At 40.2% G+C, this 27,054-nt stretch overlaps 1 protein-coding gene across 1 annotated transcript in view; it reads right to left on the bottom strand.

Annotated features, from left to right (window-relative positions):
• Positions 1-803: 803 nt before the first annotated feature.
• Positions 804-27,054, bottom strand: part of lekr1 (leucine, glutamate and lysine rich 1) — a 71,961-nt gene continuing 45,710 nt past the window's right edge. Inside the window, exons 7-12 of the mRNA XM_058634392.1 lie at positions 23,004-23,081; positions 21,061-21,264; positions 11,725-11,800; positions 8,334-8,498; positions 7,142-7,363; positions 804-2,452 (exon numbers count right to left, since the gene is read on the bottom strand). Of these exons, the coding sequence (XP_058490375.1) occupies positions 2,030-2,452; positions 7,142-7,363; positions 8,334-8,498; positions 11,725-11,800; positions 21,061-21,264; positions 23,004-23,081 (1,168 nt within the window). The 3' untranslated portion in view covers positions 804-2,029. The remainder of the gene's footprint in view (positions 2,453-7,141; positions 7,364-8,333; positions 8,499-11,724; positions 11,801-21,060; positions 21,265-23,003; positions 23,082-27,054) is intronic.

Below are 27,054 nucleotides of genomic sequence, written 5' to 3'. Positions count from 1 at the left end.
TTTGCTCGGCATTTGTAGTAGAGGAAACTCATAGACATTACCCTATCCTTAACCATCACAACTACACGCCTTACCCTAACCCTTAACCTAAACCCAATTCTAACCAAGCCTTAAAAAGACCCTTTAAGGGGTGACAGACCATGAGGACCAGCCAAAAAGTCCTCACTCCTCCACAAATGTCCTCATGGTTTATAAGTTTTTTTGGTCCTCACAAAGATACCACATACAAGAACACACACACACTGTATTGTGATGTTGACCATACAATTGATGTCCTTCACTACATGATTACAAAGACTGACCCACAGTGCTGCTCCGAAACAATCACTCACTGGAGAGACACACACACACACACACGCACGCACATACAAGGCAAAGTGTTGTGCAATGACACTGAGTAAACAGACACAAGGACACACACCATCAAACACTCAAACACAGGAAGGCAACAAGACGTCATCCACAAAGTACAAAATCAAAGTTACTGATAAATATACTGTAAATCCCATCACAAGAATATATAGGTTTTTTTGGTAACACTTTAGATTAGGGAACACATGTTCACCATTAACTAGGTGCTTACTAACGTGCATATAAGTAGCATATCAGACCTTTATTAGTAATTATTAAGCATCTATTAACACCTTAATCAGGAAAAATCTTAATTCATGTCGTAATAGAGGTAGAATAAGGTTGTGTAGAATAAGGTGTTAATACGTGCTTAATAATAACTAATAAAGGGCTAGTGTGCTGTTTATGCATGTTAGTGAGCACCTAGTTAATAGTGAATATGTGTTCCCTAACCTAAAGTGTTACAGTTTTTTTCAGAAATGAAATGAAATAACAATAGTTAACAGCATTTGAACGATTGTTTCGGGAATTATAAACTCACGTGATTATATCAATTGAAATCCTATTTCGTTATAAGCAATGTATGTTAACCTACATCAAACATGAATCAGTTTGCTATGTGTGATTGGAAATGTCCCATTAGTCCATGTTGTACAAATAGAGGAGGTAGACAATTAGGTTTCAGTGGCACAGAATGCTTATTGTTCTGTGACTCGAAACGTTTTTCCACACAGTGAAGCTTGTAGCTAGACAAACCATAAGTGTGTGTTTTGGCAAAACAGGAAACTTTGGCAGGATAAAATCATTACGTCTGTCCTGAACGATGGGCATTGTCTGGCAGACAGACTGGAAGAGAGGATCAAACCAAAAAGATTTCCATGTGTGATAGTAGGCAGGGAAATTAGTAACATGCCACACACACACACGCACACACTCTCTCGCTCTCTTCACGGGTTTCTCCCATTATGACAATTCATCCCAAACATAGACAGAAAGGAAGAGGGAGGGATGGAAAGACCTTGTATGGAGTAATTGATGTCAATAACACACAATGCCTAAGGGGAGAGGACTGTGTGTGTGTGTGTGTGTGTGTGTGCTTGCCTTACAGTTTCTTTTGTGTTGCCCTTTGTTTGTGTCCATGGGTGGCAAGGGACATGCTGTCATGCTCCTTCAGCACTGTCCTTGTGACAGGCTGTGTGTGTCCGTGTGCGTGCACGTCCGTGTGCCTGTACAGTTTGTGCGTGAATGGGTGTTTGTCTGTGAAATCCTCTGCGTGCCAGTGAGACTGCGTGAGTCGGGTTGTGCGAAAACAAGTGCATGTCTATCGGAGAGAGTCTACGTCCTGGGAATTTGCTGCTGTGTCAACAGGATTCAGCAATTGTGTCTATTGTATCAGCTTGTCTGCTTATTACATATGTGTCCGTTTATTTTAGAGAAAGGCAGATAAAAGGCAACGTGGCTAGCACGTTGCAGGTCACCTTGCAGCAGGAAGACTGCTGGTTCGCATCCCGGTTCGGGCCTTTCTATGTGGGGGTTTGCGTGTTCTCCCAAGTCCTAAAACATGCAGAGGTTCTTTCGACACTCTAGATGTGAATTTGCGAGTGAATGGTCTCTGTGTGTTTGCCCTGCGAAGGACTGACAGTAGAAGATGGATGGATGGATGGACTTTTTACAGTTTCTACTTCCTCCCCATCCCTGAAGAGACTTTATGTTTGACTTCACTCACTGTGCTGCTTACTTTCAGTCTGGGTAGTTTTCCTCCACCTAACACCTCACCACCATTCCAGGACTCCAGACTCTTGCCAGCTACTCCTCCATCTGTGCTGCGGTATGTGCAGTACCAGGCAGGAGAGGGTTGTGTGAGTGTTTTTGGTGAGCTTGAAGCACGGTTAAGTGGTATTCGGGAGTGACTAAGGAAATGGAAATGCTTGTTCCCTGGGGGTGTGTTTCTTTCTATGGGGTTTAAAGGAGACTTCAGGGAGTCCTGATGAGACACCGGGGAGCGCAGACACTGGAGCTCCTCTTGAACTTCGGACAGAGCGGCAGTCAGATCCTCCCTCTCCTGACACTCCCTCCTTACTGTCTCCTGGAGTAACACCACCTGGAGGAGTGAGAGAGAGAGAGTACTAATGTAAGCAGCTGAGGATACTGCTGTCTATTTCACCTAAAATGTACGTGTAATGTTCAGAGTTGGAGTCAGCATGTAACACAAACTGATGACACATACACACCCCTTCCAACTCCATACAGTTAAGCAATAATATAAACACGTACATTTCAAGAGGGAAGCAAACACAAAGCTGATCATTAAAACTGAGGTTGTGCAGATTTAATTGGGTGAATTCTTGCTGTTTTATATAGTCTATCCTCTAAGAAATCAACTAAGAAATAAAAACCTTCCACTAAATCAAAAAACTACAGATCTCAATATATGAGAGTATGACAGACAGAGATATGAGAAAGCTGCTCACTTCATGTCCACATACTAAGAATAAATAACGTTTTTTTTCAAGGCTTTACATTTATTTTCTACCAATATGGTGTATGACCATAAACACTGCTCAGTGGCTCATTAAATTACAAACACATGCCATTTGAAAAAGTTACATTATTACAGCCATCTGCTGCCTGAAAACAAACATGTGTCGTATTTTCATCTCAAAAAGTTCAATGTGGTAAAGTCAACAGATGCTTTATGGAAGACTCCTGTCAACGCTCTCCATGGGTTGCCAATGGAATGAACGCAGCAAAAACTCAAAGCCTGGACACTCACATGTAGCACAAACAGAATGGGAATTCTGCTTTGATAATAAATGTACGACATTCTCAAACAGTGTATAGCAAGTACAACACTGTTTGAAATGAGGAAAGCCGATCACTCGCATCAAGAAAAGCCATTTCAGTATTCAGTATGATACGTTTGTGGAACTATCTGTGGCGCCACAGAAGCCACAAATAACAAAAAACATAATGGTGATGAATATAGTAACAGTAAATACAGATTAACAGCAATACAGTATTCTAAACAGACAGTGGGACAACTTTAGCTGCTGGTCAGACCAAACCAAGTCTGTAAATCTCCTGACCTGAGCGTATTAAACTGCTAAGGGATGTGGTTTTAATTTCTATTCCAAGTCATGTTTCATAATCATAAGAAAGATCACAGTATTGCCATAAAACAGGTCATCTACAATAAAATAAAAAAGTGTTTGGCTATTTTCAACAACTGCAAGAAAACTATGAAGCCTGTGATAAAATACAGTGGGGAGTAGTTACAATAATGTCATAATGTCACTGTGTTAAACTAATCTGATCACAGCCCAGAATGGACTGAGATATTCCTTAAGCTTGCCATATTTTCAGTTGTCACACATGTGATGTCATGACATGCAGAAAGATTAAAGGTTTCAGGAAGAAGACAGACAAGAAGAAAAAAGACTGTGTATTGCTTTTATAAAAGTTGTACACATTTTTCTGTAGGAATGTATATTTTACTTTTAGTCCCCACGGTGAAGTAATGGAGGTCATATATAGCACCACATGTGTAAGACTTTCATTCTGTGCGTCTGTAATAGTCAAAACATGTGTATAATTTAATAGGTGCCTATATGTCATTATATCCATACCATGTGGCACGCATCTATGGCATGCGGCCATTGTGTGCAATTATTGAGCATGTGTGTGTGATATTTTACACACTTGTTTGGCCACTTTCAAAGTGTGTGGAAGGACTTTTATGTGTGTATCTGCCTGTTTATATGCAGGCATGTGTTAGTTAGATCCTTAGTGTGTCTGTGTGTGTCTGTGTGTGTAATGTCGTGCATCCCAGTCTCGCCACAGACAGGGACAGTGTGAGCAGGATTACAGGGTTATTAGATGGAAGTCACATGCAGACCCACTCAGGCTCGTATTCTCAATCTAACACTGTAAGCCACATTCCACTGGCAAATCACACACATACAGACACACAGACACACACACACACACACACATGCAACAACCCTAATGAACATATACAGTTTAAAGAGATGCCTATAGACTGGCATTAAGAGGGAATAACACGTTAACATGTGGATAAGACATCCAATGCGCACACGCACGCACAAGGCACACACACACACTGTGCATCATGTGACCTCAGTCAGTGTTTTTAGTGGGAGGTTAAAGTTCAATCATCTCTTCCCCCAGACACAGTGACCTTTTCCTCTCATTCACGTCCATCTGCAACAGAGATGGGGGGGGGAGGGAGGAAGTCAAGATTAGGCAGGGATGGAAAGCGAGAGAGAGAGAGATAATAAATAAAAGACAGTTGGAATGAAGAAGAGAGGGGCAAAAAAAAGCATGTAGAGTAGATTCAGAATGACCTGTGCTGCATGATAATAAGAGCCAACAACAACATGCTTTGTTGAAAAAATGAAAAATGAAATTGCAAATAAAATGTTTTGTATTTATTAAAAACCTGACTGGATAAAAGGTCACTCATACACCATGCTCTCTAGCACTTGGAGAGAAAAGATTTCACACTGCAACGGTATCTTGGCAACAGAGGACATCAGAAGGTCATGATCAAAACCTGATTATCTCTAACCACCACATACACACACACACACACACACACACAAACATCCACAGATCAATATAACATCGGGCATGAATGAGACAGAGAGATCATTAGAGACAGAGACTGAAGGACGAGGAAGAAAGACAGGCAGAAAGAAAGCGAGAAAAAGAAAGATAGAAGGTCATCTTCAGAGATTATCCTGATTGATCTGCCTTAGAAGTATGGATGCAGTGAAAATGTCCCCTTTAAATTAGATTAATAAGCAGAGAAATAAGGGTGGCGCTGTGTTGAACATAAAAGAGCACATCAGCTGTAAAATTGGCATCAGGACACCTTGAACAGGTTGAACCTCCTTGGACAGACACTCTATGAGATGGAGATGATTAGAGAGACAAAATGGAAGGACTGTTAGCAGTCATAAGACAGCAGGAGGTGGATGAAAGACGTAGGAGGAGGAGATGAATGAGTGATGAGAAAAGGACAAGAGACACTGATGTGACCTTTCTCATCCCGTCTCATCTCGGCTGAGGTGACCTTTCTGTTCTAATGACTTGAAAAGAAGATTTCAACTTTAAAACTGAACCATCTATCCTGAAAGAAATGAGCACAGGTAAACTGTGGACACCGCCTTCCAATGAGTCTGGTCAACAATCATGATATACAGGCTGCAGCACTGTAGTTGCCATCTTGTTTATACTGTAATGCCACAGGTGAAGGCCTTGGCATCAAACCTCGACACTTTTGTAGGATCTAATATCGAAAATGTGTTTGTTAATCTCATCAGCGTCAGTGAGCCAATAAGCATGAAGCATATACGTTTGCCCAAGACATAATTGTGCTCATGACGTGAAGAATTTTACAGTACTGTGTAAATATTTTCATTTTATTTCATAAAACAGATTATTCTTACTATCTTTCAAGAATGAGTATTAATGTATCTAAAATGTCAAATCAATATCCAACTCTATACAGGGCTGTTTGTACATTCAGTGTTATTTCTCTGCTGTTCTGTCCATGCACATACTATTGTCGTGTTATTTCTTTGCAGATTTTACCATTTTAAAGCCGCTCTAATGAACAAGGATCAAATAATTAGGGTGTGCAATAGAAAAGGTGACACAAACCCTCACAAATAGTCACCTGTGATTTTACAGCTCACAACTTTTCTAAGCAACACGTTTGCTACCAAATGGCAAACAATGTAGGCTACTGGTGGTGACAATGTGGAAGGAACTGTCAATTTGACAGCACACAGAAACCAGAGCTAGAGCACAGTTCTCTTAACCAGGTGACTGGAAGAAAAACTGAAATGAAAGCTAATGTTGATCTGTGTCAGCTGGATGGACGCAAACCTCTGGTGATGAGAGATTGTTGCAGAGTTCATAACATGTTTCATTGTGGTCAAGAGGATTAAGTAACAAAGCTTGTGATACATTTGATACATAGTTGTGGACCAGTTTTTACTTTTTCCTCATGTCTGCAATCACGTCATATAAATAGAAGGATATCGCCGCCAGCATTTAAACGACCCTATCTAGCAACATAGAAGAAACGAAATATAAAACAGCTACTAGCCACAATTTCAGTTCCCAAATTTGATGGCTTCTTACTTAAGTGATGCCAGGCCCCTCCACATTATTTCATGAAAACCACCTTGAAAACTATGGTCCCCATTTCCTGTTTTTGACTTGCTGCATCACATACTTTATATTGTTAGTGGTCTATACTTGTGTATAATAAATAAATAAAATCAGTTCAGTGGTTTTTTAAGTAATCCTGTTATATTTGTGTTAGTGGCCAAAATGTGCCTGCAGCCTCACACACACACACACAAACACACACACGCACGCACGCACGCACACACGCACACAGAGACAGTGGTGTGCTCTATTTTTGGTCTTTCTCACTCTCATGTTCAAAATGACTTAACTTAACTGCCACCATTGCATTGCTTCCTTCCTCCAGGCTCTTCATATGTACACCACATCCTGTTTCCCTGTGCACTGCCTTTCTCTTTTCACTTTTTGTTTCACAATTCAATTCATCTCTATTCAGATGGCCCAGGCTCAGAAATCCATCACTGCCAACGCAAATACTGCATGAATGGAAAACACACCAGTCGAGTATGAAGCAAAGGCAAATCTCGTTTTGTTCTGACAGTTGTAGTCACAGCTTCTTCTGTCACCTGACTCTGGTGAAGATAATCTACGCACATGCGCCTACACGCACCTCTTCTTGTAGTTCAGCATTGCTCTCCTTCATAAGCTGTAGTTCAGCTTTGGCTTCGCTCAGCTGTAGTGCCTCCTGCTGTCTGGAAAGGTGCAGCTCCTTGTGAATCTCCCCTCTCCTCCTGCTCTGCTCATCTTGTGTCCTCCTCTCCTCTGCCATGCTCCTCCTCTCTTGCAGCAGCTCCTCTTTCAGTTCTCCCAGCTCCTGCTCTCTGTGCTTCAGCTGGAAAGAAACCCCCCCCCAAAGAAACCAATTATGTGTGTGAATATTTATTTTCCACAAAATGATGCTTATTTAACAATCAATGTGTTTTGTCAACTCTGTAAAATAGCATTTGCCCTTTTTAACATTGACTCAGCCAAAGACAACACAGACTTCAATAAGACTCTGAGGGGTTCTGCTTCCTCTGCTGGTTTGTTTTCTGTTACCTTGTCTACATTTTATACAGAAAGTGGGTGGGAGGAACTCACAGTGCCAGACACAGTGGGAGCCAGAGACACTGAGGAATTTTACTATTGTGTGGAAAGTTCTTAACTGTCACTACTTGATTGAAGTGAAGTGTTGAGACCTTCTTATATTTTGTTAGTGATGATACTGGGGGTGGATTTGTATAATTCAGGATATGGGTGATCCCTCTTCACTTAATGTCACCCCCACTGTCTGAATTTCTAGTCTTTCTTCTTTCTTACCCCCGTCAGTACACAGAGACTAACCACAGTGTCATTCACTCTGTTTGCATGCAAGTACATTTGTCAGACGTGTGAGTGTGGTTCCGATGATGCACAAATTACACACAAATACACGTATGTACACACAGGGACATCTGATGAGTAGACACAAAAACAGTGTGGTAAATTCTGGTCTTAAAGGCAGAAAGTCAGAGAGAGACAGAGAGGAACTGAACAGAATGTACTGGGAAGTCAATCAACCATAAAACAAGCAATATGAGAAATACCAAGAAATAAAAAGAGTGAAAGAACGATCTGTGGGTCTGTGAGTGTCTTCTTTCTCAAAAACCATGGAGATTAAATGATGTGAAAAGAAAACAGGACAAGTCAGGGAGGCTACCGAAGAATGCGTGGAAACAAACCACAAAACTCAGCACCACAGAAATAAAGAAGCTTTATTTTAAAAAGTAAGGGTTAGATGCTGAATTTCACAAATACCCTCCGCTGTTACTTCATCTACAGACCTTCTGCTGAAGCTGCGTGCTGTCTCGTTGGTATTGAAGAAGCAGCAGTTGGTTCTTCTCCCTGTCAATGCTCAGCTCCAGCTCCACCTCCCTGCGGAACTCCTCCATCTGCTCCCGCAGGTGCAATCCACTCTGGGTCTTCTGCTCCTCCAGGGCACCAGCCAGCTACAGAACAAAACAACAAGAAAAGGGATACATTTACCAATTAACTTGTGTTCATTCTCACACACAGTAAACATAATATGATGCACATGCGTCATTGTGTTGCCACTTAAAATACAGAAAGACTTTTCCTTTGAGAACAAAAACATCAGTGTATGAAAATAGTCGTGCCCACATTCTAATGTCTGTGTGAAGTGTTTAATACTTCATGATATAAACATGAACAAGGAAGGTCTGACAGTTTTGTGTGTCAAAAAGGACGGGCACGGACAGAACGAAAACAGAATTAGACAGTGGTGGTGTTTGAAATCACTAGATATGAAACACTCACACAACCTGAAAATGTCAAGGATGAAAAAAATGTGATTTTCTGCTGCTGCCAGGGAAAGAATTTAAAAAAAGGATGTGGCATTGCTGCCAAATATTTCAAAACACATCAGTTCTTCTGCAAACACATTCTATCTCAGCAGAAATGTTTCACTACTACCCACAGTCCCTAACCTCGACAAGACATTTGACAAATGTGCTATTGTTCCACGCTACATTTCATGTCATTGTTGGCGTGAGCTTCAAATAGAAATAAAAAAAAAATGCCTTCACCCCTTTCATGATGTAAGAGGAAGACGGGTTTTTTTTTATGTTAAGTTCTTCAGAGAACAACAATGACAGCAGTGTAATTGTGCTGTCATCGTCCTCTGTCAGTCACAAATGCAATCGTTGGGAAAATAAATCACCAGCTTTGGCACTTAAAAGATTGACGCCAAAGCTGCATGTGGCATATTTTTAGTCAGGCTTGGCCAGGGCCACCGTGTTTTCTTTCCACCAGCACTCATGCCATGGGCTGAGATCATTGTGGCTGTGGTATGTGTGTCTGTGCGTTTATCTGTGTGTGCGTGTGCGTATTTACGCGCGCAAGCGTGAAGAGAAGAGAAACAGTGGATGTGGGTGTCAGATTAAGACACCGATTAGCATGTGAAGAAATGTTTATTGGAGCCAGTGTGTTGTTTGAGAGACAAAGATCGCGTGTGCAAATGAGAAAACACTACTTCCTATTTGCTGCGGTGAATGTGCGTGTGTGGAGTGTGTGGATGGTTGTGGCGTGTGTCTCCTTTTGTGTGAATGCGAGTGTGTGTACGTACGCAGCTGCCGTTTATATTTAAAAAGTGCACAAGAGTGACCACTTCCTTTCTATGGGTATGGACCCATGTGAAGACAGGAAGTTCACAGTGAACAATGACCATTATGGACTGTGTGTCTGGAAAACGTCCCGGGTCAAACATCTGTCTGGAGTTCAGAGCTTCGAGTTCAGAGTTCGAGTGTGTGTTTGTCCATCTGTCATACAGCATGAACTGTAGAGTTTTACATCAGCATGTTTGACAGTTTTTTTTGGGATAGACAGAATAGAATAGAATAGAATAGAGCTGAAACGATTAATCGACAAAATCGATTATTAATCGATTTCCGATTGTTTAAGCTTCTTAAATGTGAATATTTTCTTTATTTCTTTGCTCTGGATAACAAAGAAATCAAGTTAATCATTAATCATTAATCATTAATCATTTTGGTTTGTGGACAAAACAAGACATTTGAGAACATCATCATTTCCAGGTTTGACGAACACCGATCCACATTTTTTAAGGTTTTCTGATATTCTGAACACCAAACGATTAATCGATTAATTGACAAAATAATCGACAGATTAATCGATTATGAAAATAATCGTTAGTTGCAGCTCTAGAATAGAATCAATCCTGAACGGAAAGAGACATTTGTTAGTCGTGGTGCTGTGTCTTTAAATGCAGCCTCTAAAGGTTGTAGCCTCTTGACATTGCTGTATTAAGTGGTGTTTAAAATAAAATAGTATTAAATGTATTCTGCAACAGCAGAAGAACACAACAACAAAACAATTCAACAAAAGCAGAATTTTAAGTCGATTTTTCACCCTCACCTTAGGATAATGTAACATTTTATATTGTATCTTGGGCTACTGGCACCGATGTAATATGCTGTAACTTGAGACTATCTGCTCTGGTTTACTGTGGACAGATCACCTCTCACTCATATTGTGACTCAAAAAGTCTTGCTGCCATTCTTAAAGAAAGACCACGCAGTGTGTGTACAGCAACAACGTGTTACCTATACCAAACATTGTTCATATAAGAGGGCCGGAACTGAGACAGAAACAAAATACAATACCGCACTGATATAAAGGAACACTTTCTGAGTTGTTGTTCAAATAAAGCTCAGTGACTCCTGCTGCCAGACAGTCAGACAGTCAGACAGACAGGACAGGAGACACTGCTACACTGTTTGACTAATAAAATACAGCTTGATTTTGGGACTCTGTGTGTGTGTGTGTGTTTCAGGTATTACTCATGTTGTGGCAAACTAAATCTGTTTACATATTCACATTATGAAGTCTTGTCTTCCTTATTACATAAATGATTACATTTTAAGGTGAAGGCGTGTTGTATGTTAGGTTAGGGTTAGGGTTACGCCAGAGGTCGTTGTGGTTGTGAGTCAATGTAATGTCCTCTGAAGTCATGGAAACCAGTTTGTGTGTGTGTGTGTGTGTGTGTGTGTTTTTTTATCTGGTGTTAAACAGACTGGTGCTCTTGGAGCCTCATAATCTTATCCACGTTTTGTGCATCAGGATCTTCGACGGTAAACTCCTCTGAACTGTGACAAAGACTTGGATTCTGTCCTACACGTCTGTTTACTTCAACACACAGGAACTAAATGTCTGCCAGTAGTAAACTAAAACCCCATAGTCACTACGCCTATGAGTCATGTTTTGATTTGTTTGAGTTCTTCATACATAATTCAAAACATTACATCGACTGTCTAGATAATACGACCCGTATCCAATTCCACAAAGCATCTAGATTGCTAGCTAGCTTGTAAAGCCTGTAGTTAGTTATAATGGTCATGTTTTTCTCACCCAATCCAAGTCTGCAGCTGAAAATGAGTCAGGGCCAGCATTTATTATTTCATTTTGTTGCACAGTGTATCCTTCCTGTAACATTGGATTCAATTTTAAAAAAGTATGTGGTTTAAATATGTTTGGCAGCTGGTAACTCAATGCTGTGTGCTTAAAATAAAAAAAACATCTTGGGGAAAATAAAAGCCAGGATCCTTATAATCAGCTTTTTTACTATTGTTGGTATATGTCTAATCTGCAATACTAGGATTACTGTACTGAAATAAGATTAGTGTTATAAAGCATTACCTTTAAAGCCATTTCCTGTGTGAAGTCTTTCTCCAGATTTTCCAGGGCTCGACCATGGGAGTCTATCAACGCGTCTCTGTGAACACACACGTAAAGATACAAACACTGAATCACTGATTCTTCAGATATCTCTTTTGTTTGTTTGTTTTTTATTTTAAAAATAATGCACTTGATACTTGATCTGATAAGAGCAAACATCCGCTGGTGATAAATGTAACATAAGGCCATGGTCAAAAAGCAACTGCCTTCAGGCTGAGTATGCCATTCCTTCACTTAATCATGTGTGTCTACATCATACAATTCCAATGTAAATGCCTTAAGATCCCCATATGTAGCCTAGTAGCATGTTCACAGGCATTGGCTGCATTGGTTTCTGGAGTATGAAGAAACACAACACAGAAATGCAAAAAACAACTACACACATATAATTATTTCTGAGGGAAAATCAGAGAAACTCATATGCAAAATGTGTTAAGCTACATTGTGGACAAACTAGCTTTGACAGTCAGTGAATGAAGTAAACACACATGCACACAACCTTTGCACAGTGAGCAGCACTTTCTGCAGTTAAATAGATAAGATTGTTAGCCAACATCACATCCCAATGCATTGATCTAAAAGACTCTGATAATATTTACTCATGCTTCACTTTTGGCAGATCCTGTCAGGATGTCACGTTGCATAATGAATATTTAACAAGAATCGTCTGCGGGGAAACAAACAAGAGGCATGTTAAGGTCCAGTGTGTAAGAATTACAGACATATAACAGAGAGACTGCGGATCATAACAAACAAAGGACTCCTCTGTTCAATCATCCCTTTTCCAAGCATGTCAAAGAACTATGGTGGCCTTCTCAACCTAATAAAACATGGCGGTAAGATGACCTCTGCCTTTCTCCAGTGAACTCCATCCCTGCACTCGAGGCAATCTCCGTCCAGATTGTTCTCATTTGTGGTTCCCCCATAGTGGAAAGAGCTGCTTAATTCTACCAGAGCAGCAGAGTCTCTCTCTCTATCTTCAAGAACACTTGAAGACTCATTTCCTAAGGGTTAATTGGAGACTCTAAATCAACCGTCGGTGTGAAACTGATTTGTCTTTTTACACACATTAGCCCTGTGATAGACTGTTGCCCGGTCTCTACCCTGCCTTTTGTTACATTTCAGCTAAGATTGGTACCAGACCCTCAAAGGATAAGCAGTAGATAATGACTCCATGTATAAAATATTTAGATAGAAATTATAAAGTCTATTCAGAAACAGGAGGAGGGCCTGGCCATTTATTATCAGTGTTTATACAGTTTCTACAGAAAAGGCTCTTTGAGGGAGCTCCTCGGACATGTCATGTAAACATTTACTAACAAGCTCACATACATTTTCATCACAAAACTCCATTTTGTATTCACCAAAGAGGCACAATGAAAAACACACACACACACACACACACACACACAAAACATAGAACTGTGTAATGTCTGTGCTGGGCAATATATGACAATGTGTGTGTGTGTGTGATTGTGGAGGAGATGATCTACAGTATAATAAAGAGCAGCAGCTACATTCCATCTCTTCCTAGTCAGGGCAGACACAATATTATTCACTCCACTGGCTGTGGCTAATCACATCAGCCTACACACACACACACACACAAACACACACAGAGGGAGAGAGAGAGGGAGGGAGGGAGAGCGAAAGAGAGAGAAAGGGAAGCACAGAAATAGATCCAGACAGACAAACATGCATGAATGTGCAGGTTTGATGCTAAGGTCGGACTCCTAAGGCTCATTTAAATGTGCTCCAATCTTGTTAAAGAAATATGAGTAGATAGTCGATGAGTAGAAACTAGAGGTGGACTGATGTAGTTACAGTATATGCAGGCATGGGCTAAAATACTTCTGAATGTATTTTAAAATAAAATACCAAATACTCGACTAATAAACTACAAAATACAGCAGCTACACCATGTATCAAAATAAACTGCTGTATTGTTGTGTTTCATCACAGTACAGTTGCATAATTTAGTGTACAGCTGAAACTGTCATTGGTGTGTGCACGACCTCTATTAAAAATTATATTTAAATGTAACATCCTATTACCATCCAATACAATAATTACTTAGAGTCCAATAATCATGACATGACGAAGTGACCCTGTCGAGTTCGGGAATTCTTATGATGTCATCATGTTGTTTCAAAGAAATTGAATTGTATACATTTCACAGTATTTTAAAAACACAAAAATACATGACACTGAAGTATTTTGATACAACATATGAAGGCATTTTTAGTCATCTCAATAAAATACAAATTACAATTATTATTGTATCAGAAATACTGCCCATCCCTGGTTATAGGCATTACGGAGCTCCACCCACCAGAAATAATAATAATAAAAAAAACATTTGCAATAGATGTGTCCTTACACTTTTTGTGACCAAAATGCTCTTGTTTTGTAGTTAAGTCTTAACTGAAGGGAAACTCACCAAGTGAGGATTATTTTATGAAGCTCAAGTCTTAAGCTCATAAATAAGCTCATTTAATAACAAACTTATGATACACACAGTGTGAGTGTGTTTGTGTGCTGTGAGTTTGTTTGAGTCCCACTGTCAGATATGAATCCAGCTCTCTGATGATCAAAAACCCCCTCAAGGTAGTGCATCATAAGTATATATATATGTATATATATATGTATATATATATATATATATATATATATATATATATATATATATATATATATATATATATAGTGTGTGTGTTTGTGTGTGTTTTCTGGTATGTGTATCTTCGTGAGGACCAAACATATGTATAAACATAGGGGGTGAGGACATTTTGGGAAGTGAGGACATCTTTAAAGCGCCTTTTGAGGATTAAGACCTGGTTTTAGGGTTAGGGTTAAAATTGGGTTTAGGTTAGGGTAAGGATTTGGTTTAGGGATTTAGTTGTGATGGTTAAGGTTAGGGTAAGGGGCTCTGCAATGCATTACATCTATGAGGGTCCTCACTACGAAAGCTGCACAAACATATGTGCGTGTGTGTGTGTGACCCTGGGGAACATGAGCGTGCAAATTCAGGGCTCAGGGGGAGGTCTGAGGGGATTACAGGGAGGAACGATGGGAAAATCTGGGAGCACTCTTTCATACGCTCACACGCCACGGCTGCTTTTAAGGACAGACGAGTGTGTATGTTTGAAGTGTGTGTCTGTGTGTGAGAGGCTGCTACCTCATCAAAAGGCAGATTCCGTTTTTTTTTTTCCTCTCTCTTTGTACTGATACAATCTTTGTGTGCTCACACAGAAAAAGGGAAGTGGACTTCTCCAAAAGATGTGTGATTTTTACAGCAAAGCGAAAGGGGCCATTGAATCAATACAGTACAATCACTCAACTTCCTTCATTTGTTTTCTTTTCAGGTCCTTGAAACTTTCTCCCTGCAGACACGCTTGTATTTTCATTCATTTTACACTCACTCACATTTTCAAGGCAATGGCAGTTCATGACATGTGAATCAAAACAACTGGGAGACGAAATAAAAGTAAAGACAAGTATGAATCTTTCCTCTCTGGAAAACTGAGAGAAAAATAAGAAAGTATAGAAACAGAAAAAGAGAACAATCCATTGTAAACATAGCTGAAAGTAGTATCCTAGGTAAGTGGTTAATGTTAATCTTCCATATGTTTTTATTAACCTGTTCTCTGTATAGAAATGGATAGAAGGGAGATTTTTGAGATCTTAACTTCTGTCAGGAAATATTCCTCTGCTGCTTGAATCCACTTGAAACAAGTCCTCTCACATTTAACACATTGTTAAAGGAGCCGCACAGACACCACTGACCTTTCACTTAAACTGTCACATCTACTAAATCATGGGCAAGCTGTCACGTTTCACCCATGTATGTGTGTGTAGAGCAATCTACATTTACTTCACTCACTGACTGTTAAAGATGAAATGTTTCTGTTTCATGTCAGTTTCCCTGATTTCGATTGACCTTTTCTCTGTCCTAATGAGGCGGAACCCAATTTAATAACCTCATTTCATCATCTTTGGCGAACAAAAGAGATAAGATGTGAATTGTGGTTAGGTTAATGTTAGGGACAAGCGTAGGCTGTCCAAATGAATGGAGATCAATGAAGTGTCCGAACAAAAATAGCTTCTCAAACCTCTATGTAAGTGTGTGTGTGTGTGTGTGTGTGTGATCATCTACGGTCCCTGTGACTGTGGCTGTGTGCATGCGAGAGCCAGACTGTGATAGGTAACCACTGAAACCACAGTTAGGGTCTCCATCGCTCCGACCACAACAATCACTCTCTTCCCTCCGTGCTTCCCTCCCTGGGTCTTTCGTGTTTGTCCTTTTTTTTTTCTTCCTTCATCTATACCCTTATGTGTCCTTCCCATCAACTGTATATAAAAAAATAGACATCTTCTGGTTTCCTCCCTGAGGCCAAACTCAAATGAACATTATATGGAATAGCCACCAAACAAACCTACAAAAATAGGTCACTTTCAATGTAAGTCTATGGAAAACTAATGTTCTGGGTTTGAGGAAAATAGACGATAAAGTTGTTTTGACTGAGGGACCATTTTCATAGCACTAAGCTTTAGTTTAAGTTTAAAAAATGCTTTGGACAGATTTGGCTCATAACTTTAGATTTACACCACAAAGACAACCATTATATCAGTAGATCCTTTATGGATGTTTGAACATGAAACTTAGTCCTGCTTTATGGTAGATTATAAAGTATAGTATGTTGATTGACCTCATTAACCTAACACAAGGTAAATGTGTTAACAACTTTTTGTGAAATGTTGTGTCAGCAAATTACAAGTATGCCTCAACACCTGACTCAAGCAAAACAGATATCGTAGCTTAACAATTAGTTGGGCGTGAGGGAGGAATAAAGCATGATTTTCTCCACCCACAGCCTCCAACTACAGAGCTTTAAAAGCCACATTAACCTACTGTATATTAACTCCACAAAGACAAGTGTTTTATCCTCAGTGTAAACTAGATGTTTAAGTAGCCATTTTTGCAACAGTATTACATCAACAAGTCCTTATGAGCAATAAGATAGCACTTGTTTTTTTGGAAAATTCCTACAAGAGAGGGATTGGCACTGGTTGATGTGCAACTATAATGGTGGTACAGAGGGTGGAGTGTGTGTTTGCAGCTGGGATAACAACAAAGGTCAGAAAGGAAAAGATGAAAGCAGATGAGATTACTAAAGTGGTGATAAGGCACACAAGTAAAACTGTAAGAAAGACCAATGTACAAACAGGAGAATGGTCCTTTTATGGGTCACTGATGGTCACTGAAAAATCTCTAATCTGGCTAAATAAAAAAAGACATCTAATTTGTACATGAATGCAAATGTGCAAGTGACACATGATATGGCACAAAGAGAGTACGGGGAAATCTTTCTTCTCTGAGCCTCTTCTCATTTTACTGAGCCAAAAAAGTACACAGGAAGTTGATCAAATATGCAGCAACTAGAGGTCAGGCCTAAACCGAGAAGGTCAAACAAGGAGATTGCTAAAATAAATGCAGGAACCCTTTCAGGGTACAGATAAGACAGACAACGCACACACACACACACACACACACACACACACGCACACAGGTGTGCGCAAATATCCTTTGAAGGACCATCATTGTCTACCATTCATTTAGTAAGCCTAAAACAATAATACCCCTTACCTTAACAGTTTATTAATTAGAAATTAGGTTTTGCTCATTAGCACCAAAGGACCAGGTTTTGGTCTCCATGAGGACTAATGGTCCTGACAAGTTCACTGTTTATGCCAGAAAAGGTGCTAAAGGTCACTGATTATACCAGGAAAGGTCCTAAAGGTCACTGTTTATGCCAGAAAATATCCTAAAGGTCACTGTTTATGCCAGGGAAGGTCCTAAAAATCACTGTTTATGCCAGAAAAGGTCCTAAAGGTCACTGATTATACCAGGAAAGGTCCTAAAGGTCACTGTTTATGCCAGAAAATATCCTAAAGGTCACTGTTTGTGCCAGGAAAGGGCCTAAAAATCACTGTTTATGCCAGAAAAGGTCCTAAAGTTCACTGTTTATGCCAGGAAAGGGCCTAAAAATCACTGTTTATGCCAGAAAAGGTCCTAAAGGTCACTGTTTATACCGGGAAAGGTCCTAAAGAGGTAACAAATACAAGAAGACACACACAAACACACAGTTTTGTGCAGCTATACATCTTTGGACTCTGCATTTACTTCCATTCCTTTGGACAGATGCTAAACAAAGCATTATCACTAACATTCACCATAACCAGTAAGTACATAACCCTAACCTTAACCTAACCACAATTCAAATCTTAGTTCTAAACTTCATCATTTTCTCAGAAATTAGGTTCGACCTCATTAGGACCAGGTTTTGGTCTCCATGAGGACTATTGGTCCTGACAAAGTCAATGTTTCTGCCAGGAAAAGGTACCCACACACACACATGCAAGAACACACACACACAGACCATTAGACATCCAATAACTTCAGTTCAGCTGAGGGCGCCTAATAAAAGCTACACAGAAACGGATGGGGTGTTTCATGTGTCCCACCATGACGCTGATACATAATTAGATCAAGTAGAAAATGTTAATTTATTAGGAATAAAAATGGCTCATAAAGTCATTATATACATTTTATTTTGAGTACAAAGCTGGACCAATCATGTGGTGTTATTTATTGTACAACACTCATTACTGTTGCCCCATATCAATAGGATAGCAAGGACACAACATTGATTATACAGGGACAAATAAGGACATTTTTGATGGGGAAGAATGAATTAACTGATGATGCGTACACACACACACACACACACAGCGAGAGACATCTGCTCTACAGTTGTAAACTCTTCTGAGATTGTGAGCATTTTTTTAATGATACAATTGTTGTGTGCTAGATATCTGAAGGAGTGTTTTATTTCATGAGAGGCCAACTCCACATTGAAGGTCATAGGTTGCAGTGCTTAAACTTATATGATATACCACTTATACTAATATATCAATTGATATTTATTGGCACACGTTTTTGCAGAGCACTGGTACTGAATTTATGACGTGGAGAGAGACAGATGTTGAATGGGTGAAAACGTCTTTTTATGTGTGTGTTTAACAGATTCTATAATTGAGCTTTCATTATTAATAAATTGAAGGTTTGTCAGACCATCACTTTTCAGAGAAACTGATGTGCTCATCGGCTGGCTTTGGTGTGAAGAATGGATTCATTTACATCAGTGTGTTTAATTGTATTATTTTATTGTCCATGTTTGTAGCACATACTTACCTATTGTGTCCTGTTGCTGCTAAATTGACTCTGGTGCAGTAGAGTTTTTTAAAGGCTATGTAACGTGAGAAAATGGTAAATACACCTGTGCAAGTGAGCTTTTTGTAAAGTGGCTAAAATTAGGTTTGTTATCAGGTCGTAGCCATGTTTTGCTAAACTTGTGCCCACATGCTCTGCAATGCTTCTTGGCACAGATAACATGCAGATCTGTATGTAACTCTCCGACGATGCAGTAATACATATTTAACCCCCACTTCAGAATTCCCTTCAATATACTGTCGTTAATATCAAAAATATGGTTTGGGGATGCCATCTGGTCAGTTTGCTTGATGGCATCATCTGGACATCATTAACTGGTTACATTGTCTCTGTCTTGCATCTCCGAGGCTATAAACTACATAAGTAGGTCACCAGTGAAGATTGGCCCAATAATTTTAACGGTGCATGCAGCACAACAGAGCTCTACAGCTGCATGGAGACATGTGTCCATTGGTGATTTCACTGGAGGATCAAAGTATCCTCGGGATTTGTTGCAGGACTCGAGGGAGGATGTGTTTTTTTTCTGGTTGGTGCAGCAGTGAGGTGGTTGGCAGCAGTTTGATATGACGTAAGACTAACTCCAGATCTTACGTGCAACCTGCTTTACAAAAGGAAATAATTCCTCCAATGTAGTGCAGGAGAGCTGAGCTGATGTCACATTTTATATATGTATAGGTAAATCATAAAGGCTTATAGCCTTCAGCATGGAGCTGACCACGTCCGGTGTGGAAAGACACAGATAAGATAGACTGCTCCTTAGTTTCAGTCCTTAAGTGCCATAAAATAGTTTGCTTTTTACAGGATATATGATGAAATTGTATAGTACTTGTAAATATAATATGCATTTGACAGCTGTAAACCTTGACCTGCTAAGGAAGTGACACATGGGAAATACTCCTTCCACCATTTATAAGGGTTTTGATGTCTCTTCTAGTGTTTCAATTTTATTTCACATTCTAAATTCTTATAGTAATATGTCTTGTGTGTGTGTGTTGGAAATTAGTATGCGATCCTTTTATTTTTATTTTGTTTTTATGAATTATTTAGACAAAAGAGTCAAGTTGGTTGGGAAATTAAATAATAAAATAATTATCAACATAAATGTGATTTCATGGATTCTCATTGAACACGGTAACACTGTTGTCTGTATATTTTTAATTTATATAAATGAAAATGGACGTTCAGGTTCAGTTTGACCTGCTTAAATATTATTTTCATCTAACTACAGGATCCAAAAAAAACTAAATGCTAATTTAAAAGCTAAATTTAGCTTAAAACTCTTAATAAGAAACATATGTGTAACAGTACTGACAACCAGTCTAAGCTGGATGCAGTGAGATCAAGGAAATGTAGTCTGCATGTTGACAACAAACGCGATAAAGTACTGTCATGGATGAACAAACCTACACGCAATCTGGGCAAAATTCCCAACACTCTATTAGATCTGCACTCATCCTGCACTGACAGAAAGGGTGTATGCATTTGGCTTCGGGTTTGACAAGAACACATACACATGATTCCTGTCTCTACTCACCCATGTCCTCTCAGACATAAAAGGGCTGTAAATATTTAGCATTAGAACCAAACACTTGATTTTCAAACTGGCACTTTAGCCTGCCAGCAGTCTGTGGTTGTAGTTTCACTGTCGCTGCCATCACTGCACTCACACTGTCTCACAGTGACCTATAACTGCTCTGGTGTCAATGCTGAGGTGCCAGTTTGACACTGTGGTTCAGTATCTCACAGTATCTTACTTATACGTCGGGTGTTTGAATGAAAGCTTTTATTAGAAGTGCCAATGGACCAAACTCAAATGTGCCCTCCATGTATACACATATTTGATATCCGTGACTGAATCACTTCTGGTTCATAGTTTAATCTAATTAAAGTGCATGCAGGTTTCTCAGATCAGGATTGGAGGGAACACAAGACCAGGGTTAACTATGCTAATGTCTCCAGCAGTTAGTCATGAACAGAGACAGAAAAGATGCATCAGTCTTTACCTTTCTCTCTTCAGGTCTCTTGTTTCCTGTCGGACTTTCTCCAGGGCTTCCTTCAGCTGTGTCACTTCCTCTTTGGCTGAGCAGTACCTCTGGTTTGTTTGTTCTTCCCTCTGTTGCCATAATGAAAGCTGGTCCTGTATCGTGTCACACGTTTGTTGGCATGACAACCACCTGTCACGTTTCTCCTCCATCTCTGCTTTTAATCTGTTGTATAGATATAGTACCACATGTAAGATAAGATAAGATAAGATAGTCCTTTATTTGTCCCGCAGTGGGGAACTTTACAATGTAGTTACTGTCCATACAGAAATGTTCATTTCAAGGTTGGAAATGTCAGTGAACGGCTTTGCGTCAGAAGAATCACAGAGAAGGCCCAAGAAAGAAGACTCAGATGGTTATGTAGCACATGTCACGAACAAGATAAAGGTGGACATGAAGAGGAAACGTGGCAGACTGAAGACCACTTGGCAAGAAGGCGTAATGAACGACATGAAGTTAGTTAATCTAATGCTCGAGGACATCAAAGACCGGAAGAAATGGAGAGAACTGATTCGCATGGCGGACCCATTCAAGGCACATAATGCCAGGACATGATGATGATGATGATTAGCATTCTGATTGTTGGTGATTCTGATTTATGTTGCACAAAATAACTGAGGAGCATGTGAGCAAAGTGAAACTGAATAAAGTTGAAAGTTTTCGACAAAAAACAAATATTTTAGACCAAGTAAACATGATCATTGATCAACTAAGGCCTCCATTCTCAGAGTTGTCTCCCATTACATTTTTGTCAGGTGCTCCTTACCCCCTAAATCTCATCCTTGCTGAAATAACCCACACCCTCCAGTGAAGTGCTATCATATGTTGAGCTGTATAGGAGGCAGTGGGCCTCTCTACTGCTGTGTGGGACGGGAAATAAATCAACAGTGTAATTGAACACACCAGGCTGCCAGGGGCTTAGACAAAGAATACCACCAGACACCATGTGAAAGAATACACACCCCACATACATCCAACGCCTGCATGGAAAGATGAGAGGCTCCCTGTGTGTGTGTGTGTGTGTGTGTGTGTGTCTGTGGGTGCATGCATGTGGGTTGGGTGGAGGTGCACATGTGTCTGCTGGCGTATTAATGTGATGTGCCACTGCTCCTCTCCATATCTATGGTGCGTGTGTGTGTGTGTGTGAGAAACATGACTCCATGCCAGCTAAGAAGTGCTTCCATCTGTTGCACCAGCTTCACACAAGAATCTCTGCTGTGTCACTGGCACTTTATGGAGCCTAAGATCTCTTCAAATGATCCACAAGCGGATTTCAGCCGACACTAATATCCCCACCTCTCTCTAGGAGGAAGGAGACGGAGGAAGAGAGAAGAGGAATGGCTGGAAGAAAGGATGAATGGAGGTGAATAAGTGGGATAAGCTAAGGGGAAAGTTGACGAAGTCTACCGTGATAATCTTTTTAGTGTTGTCAATGGTTGTTGATGTCTGTTCAATTGTTGGTCTCTCTGTTCAGGATTATTTGGGGAACACTTTAGATTAGGGAGCACATATTCACCATTAACTAGGTGCTTACTAACATGCATATAAGTAGCATACCAGACCTTAATTAGTAATTAAGGTAAATCAGTAAGGTGTTAATACATGGTTAATAATTACTAATAAAGGGCTAGTGTGCTATTTATGCATGTTAGTGAGCACCTAGTTAATAGTGAATATGTGTTCCCTAATCTAAAGTGTTACCATTATTTGTTTTACTGTGTCTTATTCTTTAATAGGACTGCAAATTAGCTAGAATGAGATGTCCTATATGCATGAGATGGATCAATGCCTTTATGTATCATCCCTATGAAATAAATGAATAAAAATAAAATACAAACAGGATAGTGTGGGAAATTGTGACATGAGATAAACAACAACAACAACAACAACAGAGATTAGTGTACCTGAGTATTTTATCTCGGTTCTTCTTGTCAGACTCTTCCTGTTGGAACAGCTGTTCCTCACTCCGTTTCCTCAGCTCCCTGGAGACACAATGGATGGCAAGGTCATGAAGTTCTCACAAATTGTCAAATCAGAAATGATTATTGTACCCACATTTCACGTTCAAACAGAGGGAAACCTAATACAAATACATGCACACGCTCTCCTTCTCACGCCCTCTTTATCTCGCTTGTTATTTAACAAATGAACAGCTTAGCATAAATTATTAAGCTATTTTTAAGTATGTGTATTTCACCACATGTGGCTGCTGCCTCGCTCTGGAGAAAGTAAATTGGGAATCAGTTTTAATTCTAATTGTGCATGCCATGACAGTGTGTGGAACTCCAAAGTCCTACACACACTCACTCACACAGACACACACACACACATACACAGAGACTTTACTCCAACCCTCCTAACCCTGTCGACTTCTCAGCCTAATCCCCTCACTGGCGGCATGATCAGTTAATGTCTTTGTGTGTGTGTGTGTGCGTGTGTGTGTGCTTGGCTGGCTGTCTGTCTAGCCCTGTGACCTTGCAGCCACACGCAATGAGGATACAGAGAGAGACAGGGTTCGCATGTCTGAGCTCACAGACAGACGGACTGTTTTCACTGTCGATCCTCAGCGGATTTCTCTCACAGCTACGTGGAATTATTTCTTTATTTCACTAAAGTGGATTTAGTAACACAGCCATGGTGTCATTAATAATTCATTACATCTGCATCATAAAGAAGTATTTGTCTAATATCAATAGTGGCACAATATGGTAATATTATCATCAAGTAGCAGTGACACACACACACACACACAGCTGTCTGGCACCAGTTTATCCACCCCCTCTCTCTGTACCTCTCATCACACATCTCCATCTCACTTCCTCTCTCTCTCTCTCTCTCTCTTTAAACCCCGTTTTCCACTCCTGCTGTCACAGCTAATGGTGATTTAGAGCAGGCCCCTGAGTTCTCCTATCTTCAGGCTATTTAAGTAACTACCACTGTGCTGTTCATACTGTGTTTCTCCCTCGTTTCTCTTTGTTTCTCCCCTTGCTGTCTCCAAGGTCAGAGATGACACAATACATGACTCCCAGCTGCTGTCTCCATTATTGTTCATCCTCTGGTCTCCTGATCCTGATTTTGATTTACATATGAGAGTAAGATGAGAGCAAGAGTAAGGTTTGTGTTCTGGTGGATTACTGTATGAAGTAAAGGGTTCATAGAGCAGTCATAGCACAGTGCACCAAGGGAGTGACAAAGTGCTCTGGGTATTTTGTTTGTGGCTGCAGGCGTGTGGTGTACTTGTTGTGCACGTGGAAACAAGGAGCAATCTATTATTATACATTATTAGTGGGCAAGTTACTGATGCCAAGTGGGCTCCTTGAGGGGTTTAGAAAAATATATATATTTTTTCCTTCTATTAATCTGAGTTAACTCTCTGTGTGCATTGGCCACAGTCTGCAATGACATGCACTGTATATGTATATACTGTGAATAAATGATCCTATTTAATCAGAATCAACAAAGGGGAAATGCTGTGATTGACACAATCTATTTACACCTGCCATTAAATGCATTGTGCGTCATTAAAGTGCACTTTGATAGTGCTTGAGCACATGGCAGTACAGGTGTTAAAGCATTCAGGATGTTATGAAGATGGATTGTGATCTGATCCGCCAAGCAACAATTATGTGGGTGGAAATAATTGTTTGCCAAACCTTCACAATGGTAGCAGCAGTTAGTAAGTAAGCACAAATAATTCCTCTCCTCAGTTCTTAAGTTACTTGAAATGTGTGAAATGTTGAGACTGTCTGGAAAGCAATATGTCATAACTCATAAATCTCAGATTTGTAATATCTTTCCTCATGGTCTGTCAAGATAAATCGTTTGCTTCTGTTAGATTTTAAAATTTTATGTTGTTATTTACCATTTTTATGTCCCATGTCCTGTGAGGTTTCCAGCGTGTGTGATTACGTTCCCTGTCTTTACTAATTGCACTTGCATCTCTCATTGTCCCTTCTTCATCCTAGATGTGTTTTCCTCACTTTCAGTACATACTGTACATGGTGATTTATGCAACTTTTAATGTGACATGGTTATTGGTGATAGACGGGCTGGTGTGAGTGCTTCAGAGACTGCTGCTCCACTGGGATTTTCACACACAATCATCTCTAGGGTTTACAGAGAAGAAGAAAAATATCCGGTAAGCAGCTGTTCTTAGGGCCAAAATGATTGCTGATTGCTGGAAGTCGGAGGAAAATGACCAGACTGGTTCAAGGTTATTTAAAGGCAACAGTAACTCAAATAACCACTCATTACAAACATGATATGCAGACGACCATCTCAGAGTGTACAACACGTCATGGACCTTGTTGTAGAGTCCCAGCTTTCTGGCTCTGTCTGTGTGCTTTTCTTTTCCTGAGGCTTTCTCTGACTGCCTGCCTTTCACCAATCCTGTCTGATCATGGTTTTTTTTTTTACCTTGTCCCGTGGTTGTCTTTTATGTTTTGTTTTACTTTGTTCCGAGCACTAACTCCAACTGTCATAACCGTCTTATTGTCACTCGGATGAATCATACATACCTGCAGCCTTAGGCTGTGATAAGGGTTAACCAGCTGACAAAAATCAATCATTAATTTTCACTATGCCTTCTGGGAAGATCAAAAATGTACCAACAACACTCCACTGAGTCAACCTGAGGAGGCCTCAAGCAAAACGTTGCTGACGTGTAAGTAAAGCCCAGTTAGGTCATCAAAGTGTGCAGTGGATGATTTGTGATCTCCATTTTTATATTCTTGCAAAAGAACCTCTTTTGTGTGTTTGTAATCAGATGTGGTAACCGGTCAAAGAATGTAGCATTAACGTGAAACAGACAAGCAAAACATGTGGGTGTGCCACCACAAATTAAAGTGAAGAAAACTGGTGTTGAACCGAAACTGATGGTGTTGATCTATTCCGAACAGATGGTGCAAAACATGGTAAATCTTGATACCAAAATTGTAATTCACCAGTGACATCCTGCTGAGCTTTCCCTCCCTCTGTGGTGACTGACAGCAAGAAAAAAAAAAAAAAAGAAGCCACATCAAAGGCGTAAAAAACGCTCTGCATTTCAGGAAAACACAATTTCTTATGTGGAATGTGCCAACATGATAAGAAGGAGAGGGAGGGAAAGAGAGAGGAAACTTCCTCTTCCCCAAAAAGCTGCAACTGATTTTTATCAAAAAAGAGATAGAGAGACGACTGATGTCAGAGAGGAGGAAACACTGAGACACAGAGACAAATGCACACGTGTGTGTTTGTTTGTGTGTATGTGTATGTGTGTGTGTGATGGGCACGTTGTTGCTGGAAATGGGGTCCACCCTAAGATCAACTGTTATTTCACTGCCGCCGGTCACACAGGCACAGACACATGTTGCTTGCACACGTACGTACACGCACACACACAGAGCAGTCGGCGTGCTTCAGCCTTATGAAAACAAGCTGCATCACATCAATCACATTCCTCGTCTCTCTCTTGACCTTCACTCATTCCATCATCCACTCTTTCATCCCTCCTCCCTGCTCAACGCGTCCATCCTGTCTTTTATCTATCCCTCTCTTCCCTCTAATCCTTCCTTTTAACCTGGCCTGCTTCTGTGTCGGATGATCCACGTGTTCATCCTTTGATAAAACGATTACCTCAACATCTCCCGCCAATCACAACGCAGCAGTTTGTTTCGCAAGCACCTCTTACATGCACGCAACACAGGAAGACATTTGAGACACTGAGATCCATTTACAACCGAGACCCATTTTCTCCGAGCACTGCAGCTTGATTTAATCCATCATGTCACACATTTCCATTCTCAAGGTTGAGAAGGTTACCAAAACAATTGATCCGTACTGTCCCAGTTTGTGGCAGGGGGAGGACAGTGGTACATTGGTCCATTGATATGTTGACAGAGATCGTCTCTTATATGCAAGTAAGGCAACATGGCAGATTTTTTTTGGTCAAGAAGAGTGATGACTGCTCCATGATAG

The sequence above is a fragment of the Solea solea genome, chromosome 7 (genome assembly GCF_958295425.1).
Source record: "Solea solea chromosome 7, fSolSol10.1, whole genome shotgun sequence".
NCBI lineage: Eukaryota > Metazoa > Chordata > Actinopteri > Pleuronectiformes > Soleidae > Solea > Solea solea.
The sequence above is the reverse complement of the archived record's forward strand: the minus strand, read 5'-3'. Positions and strand labels throughout refer to the sequence as shown.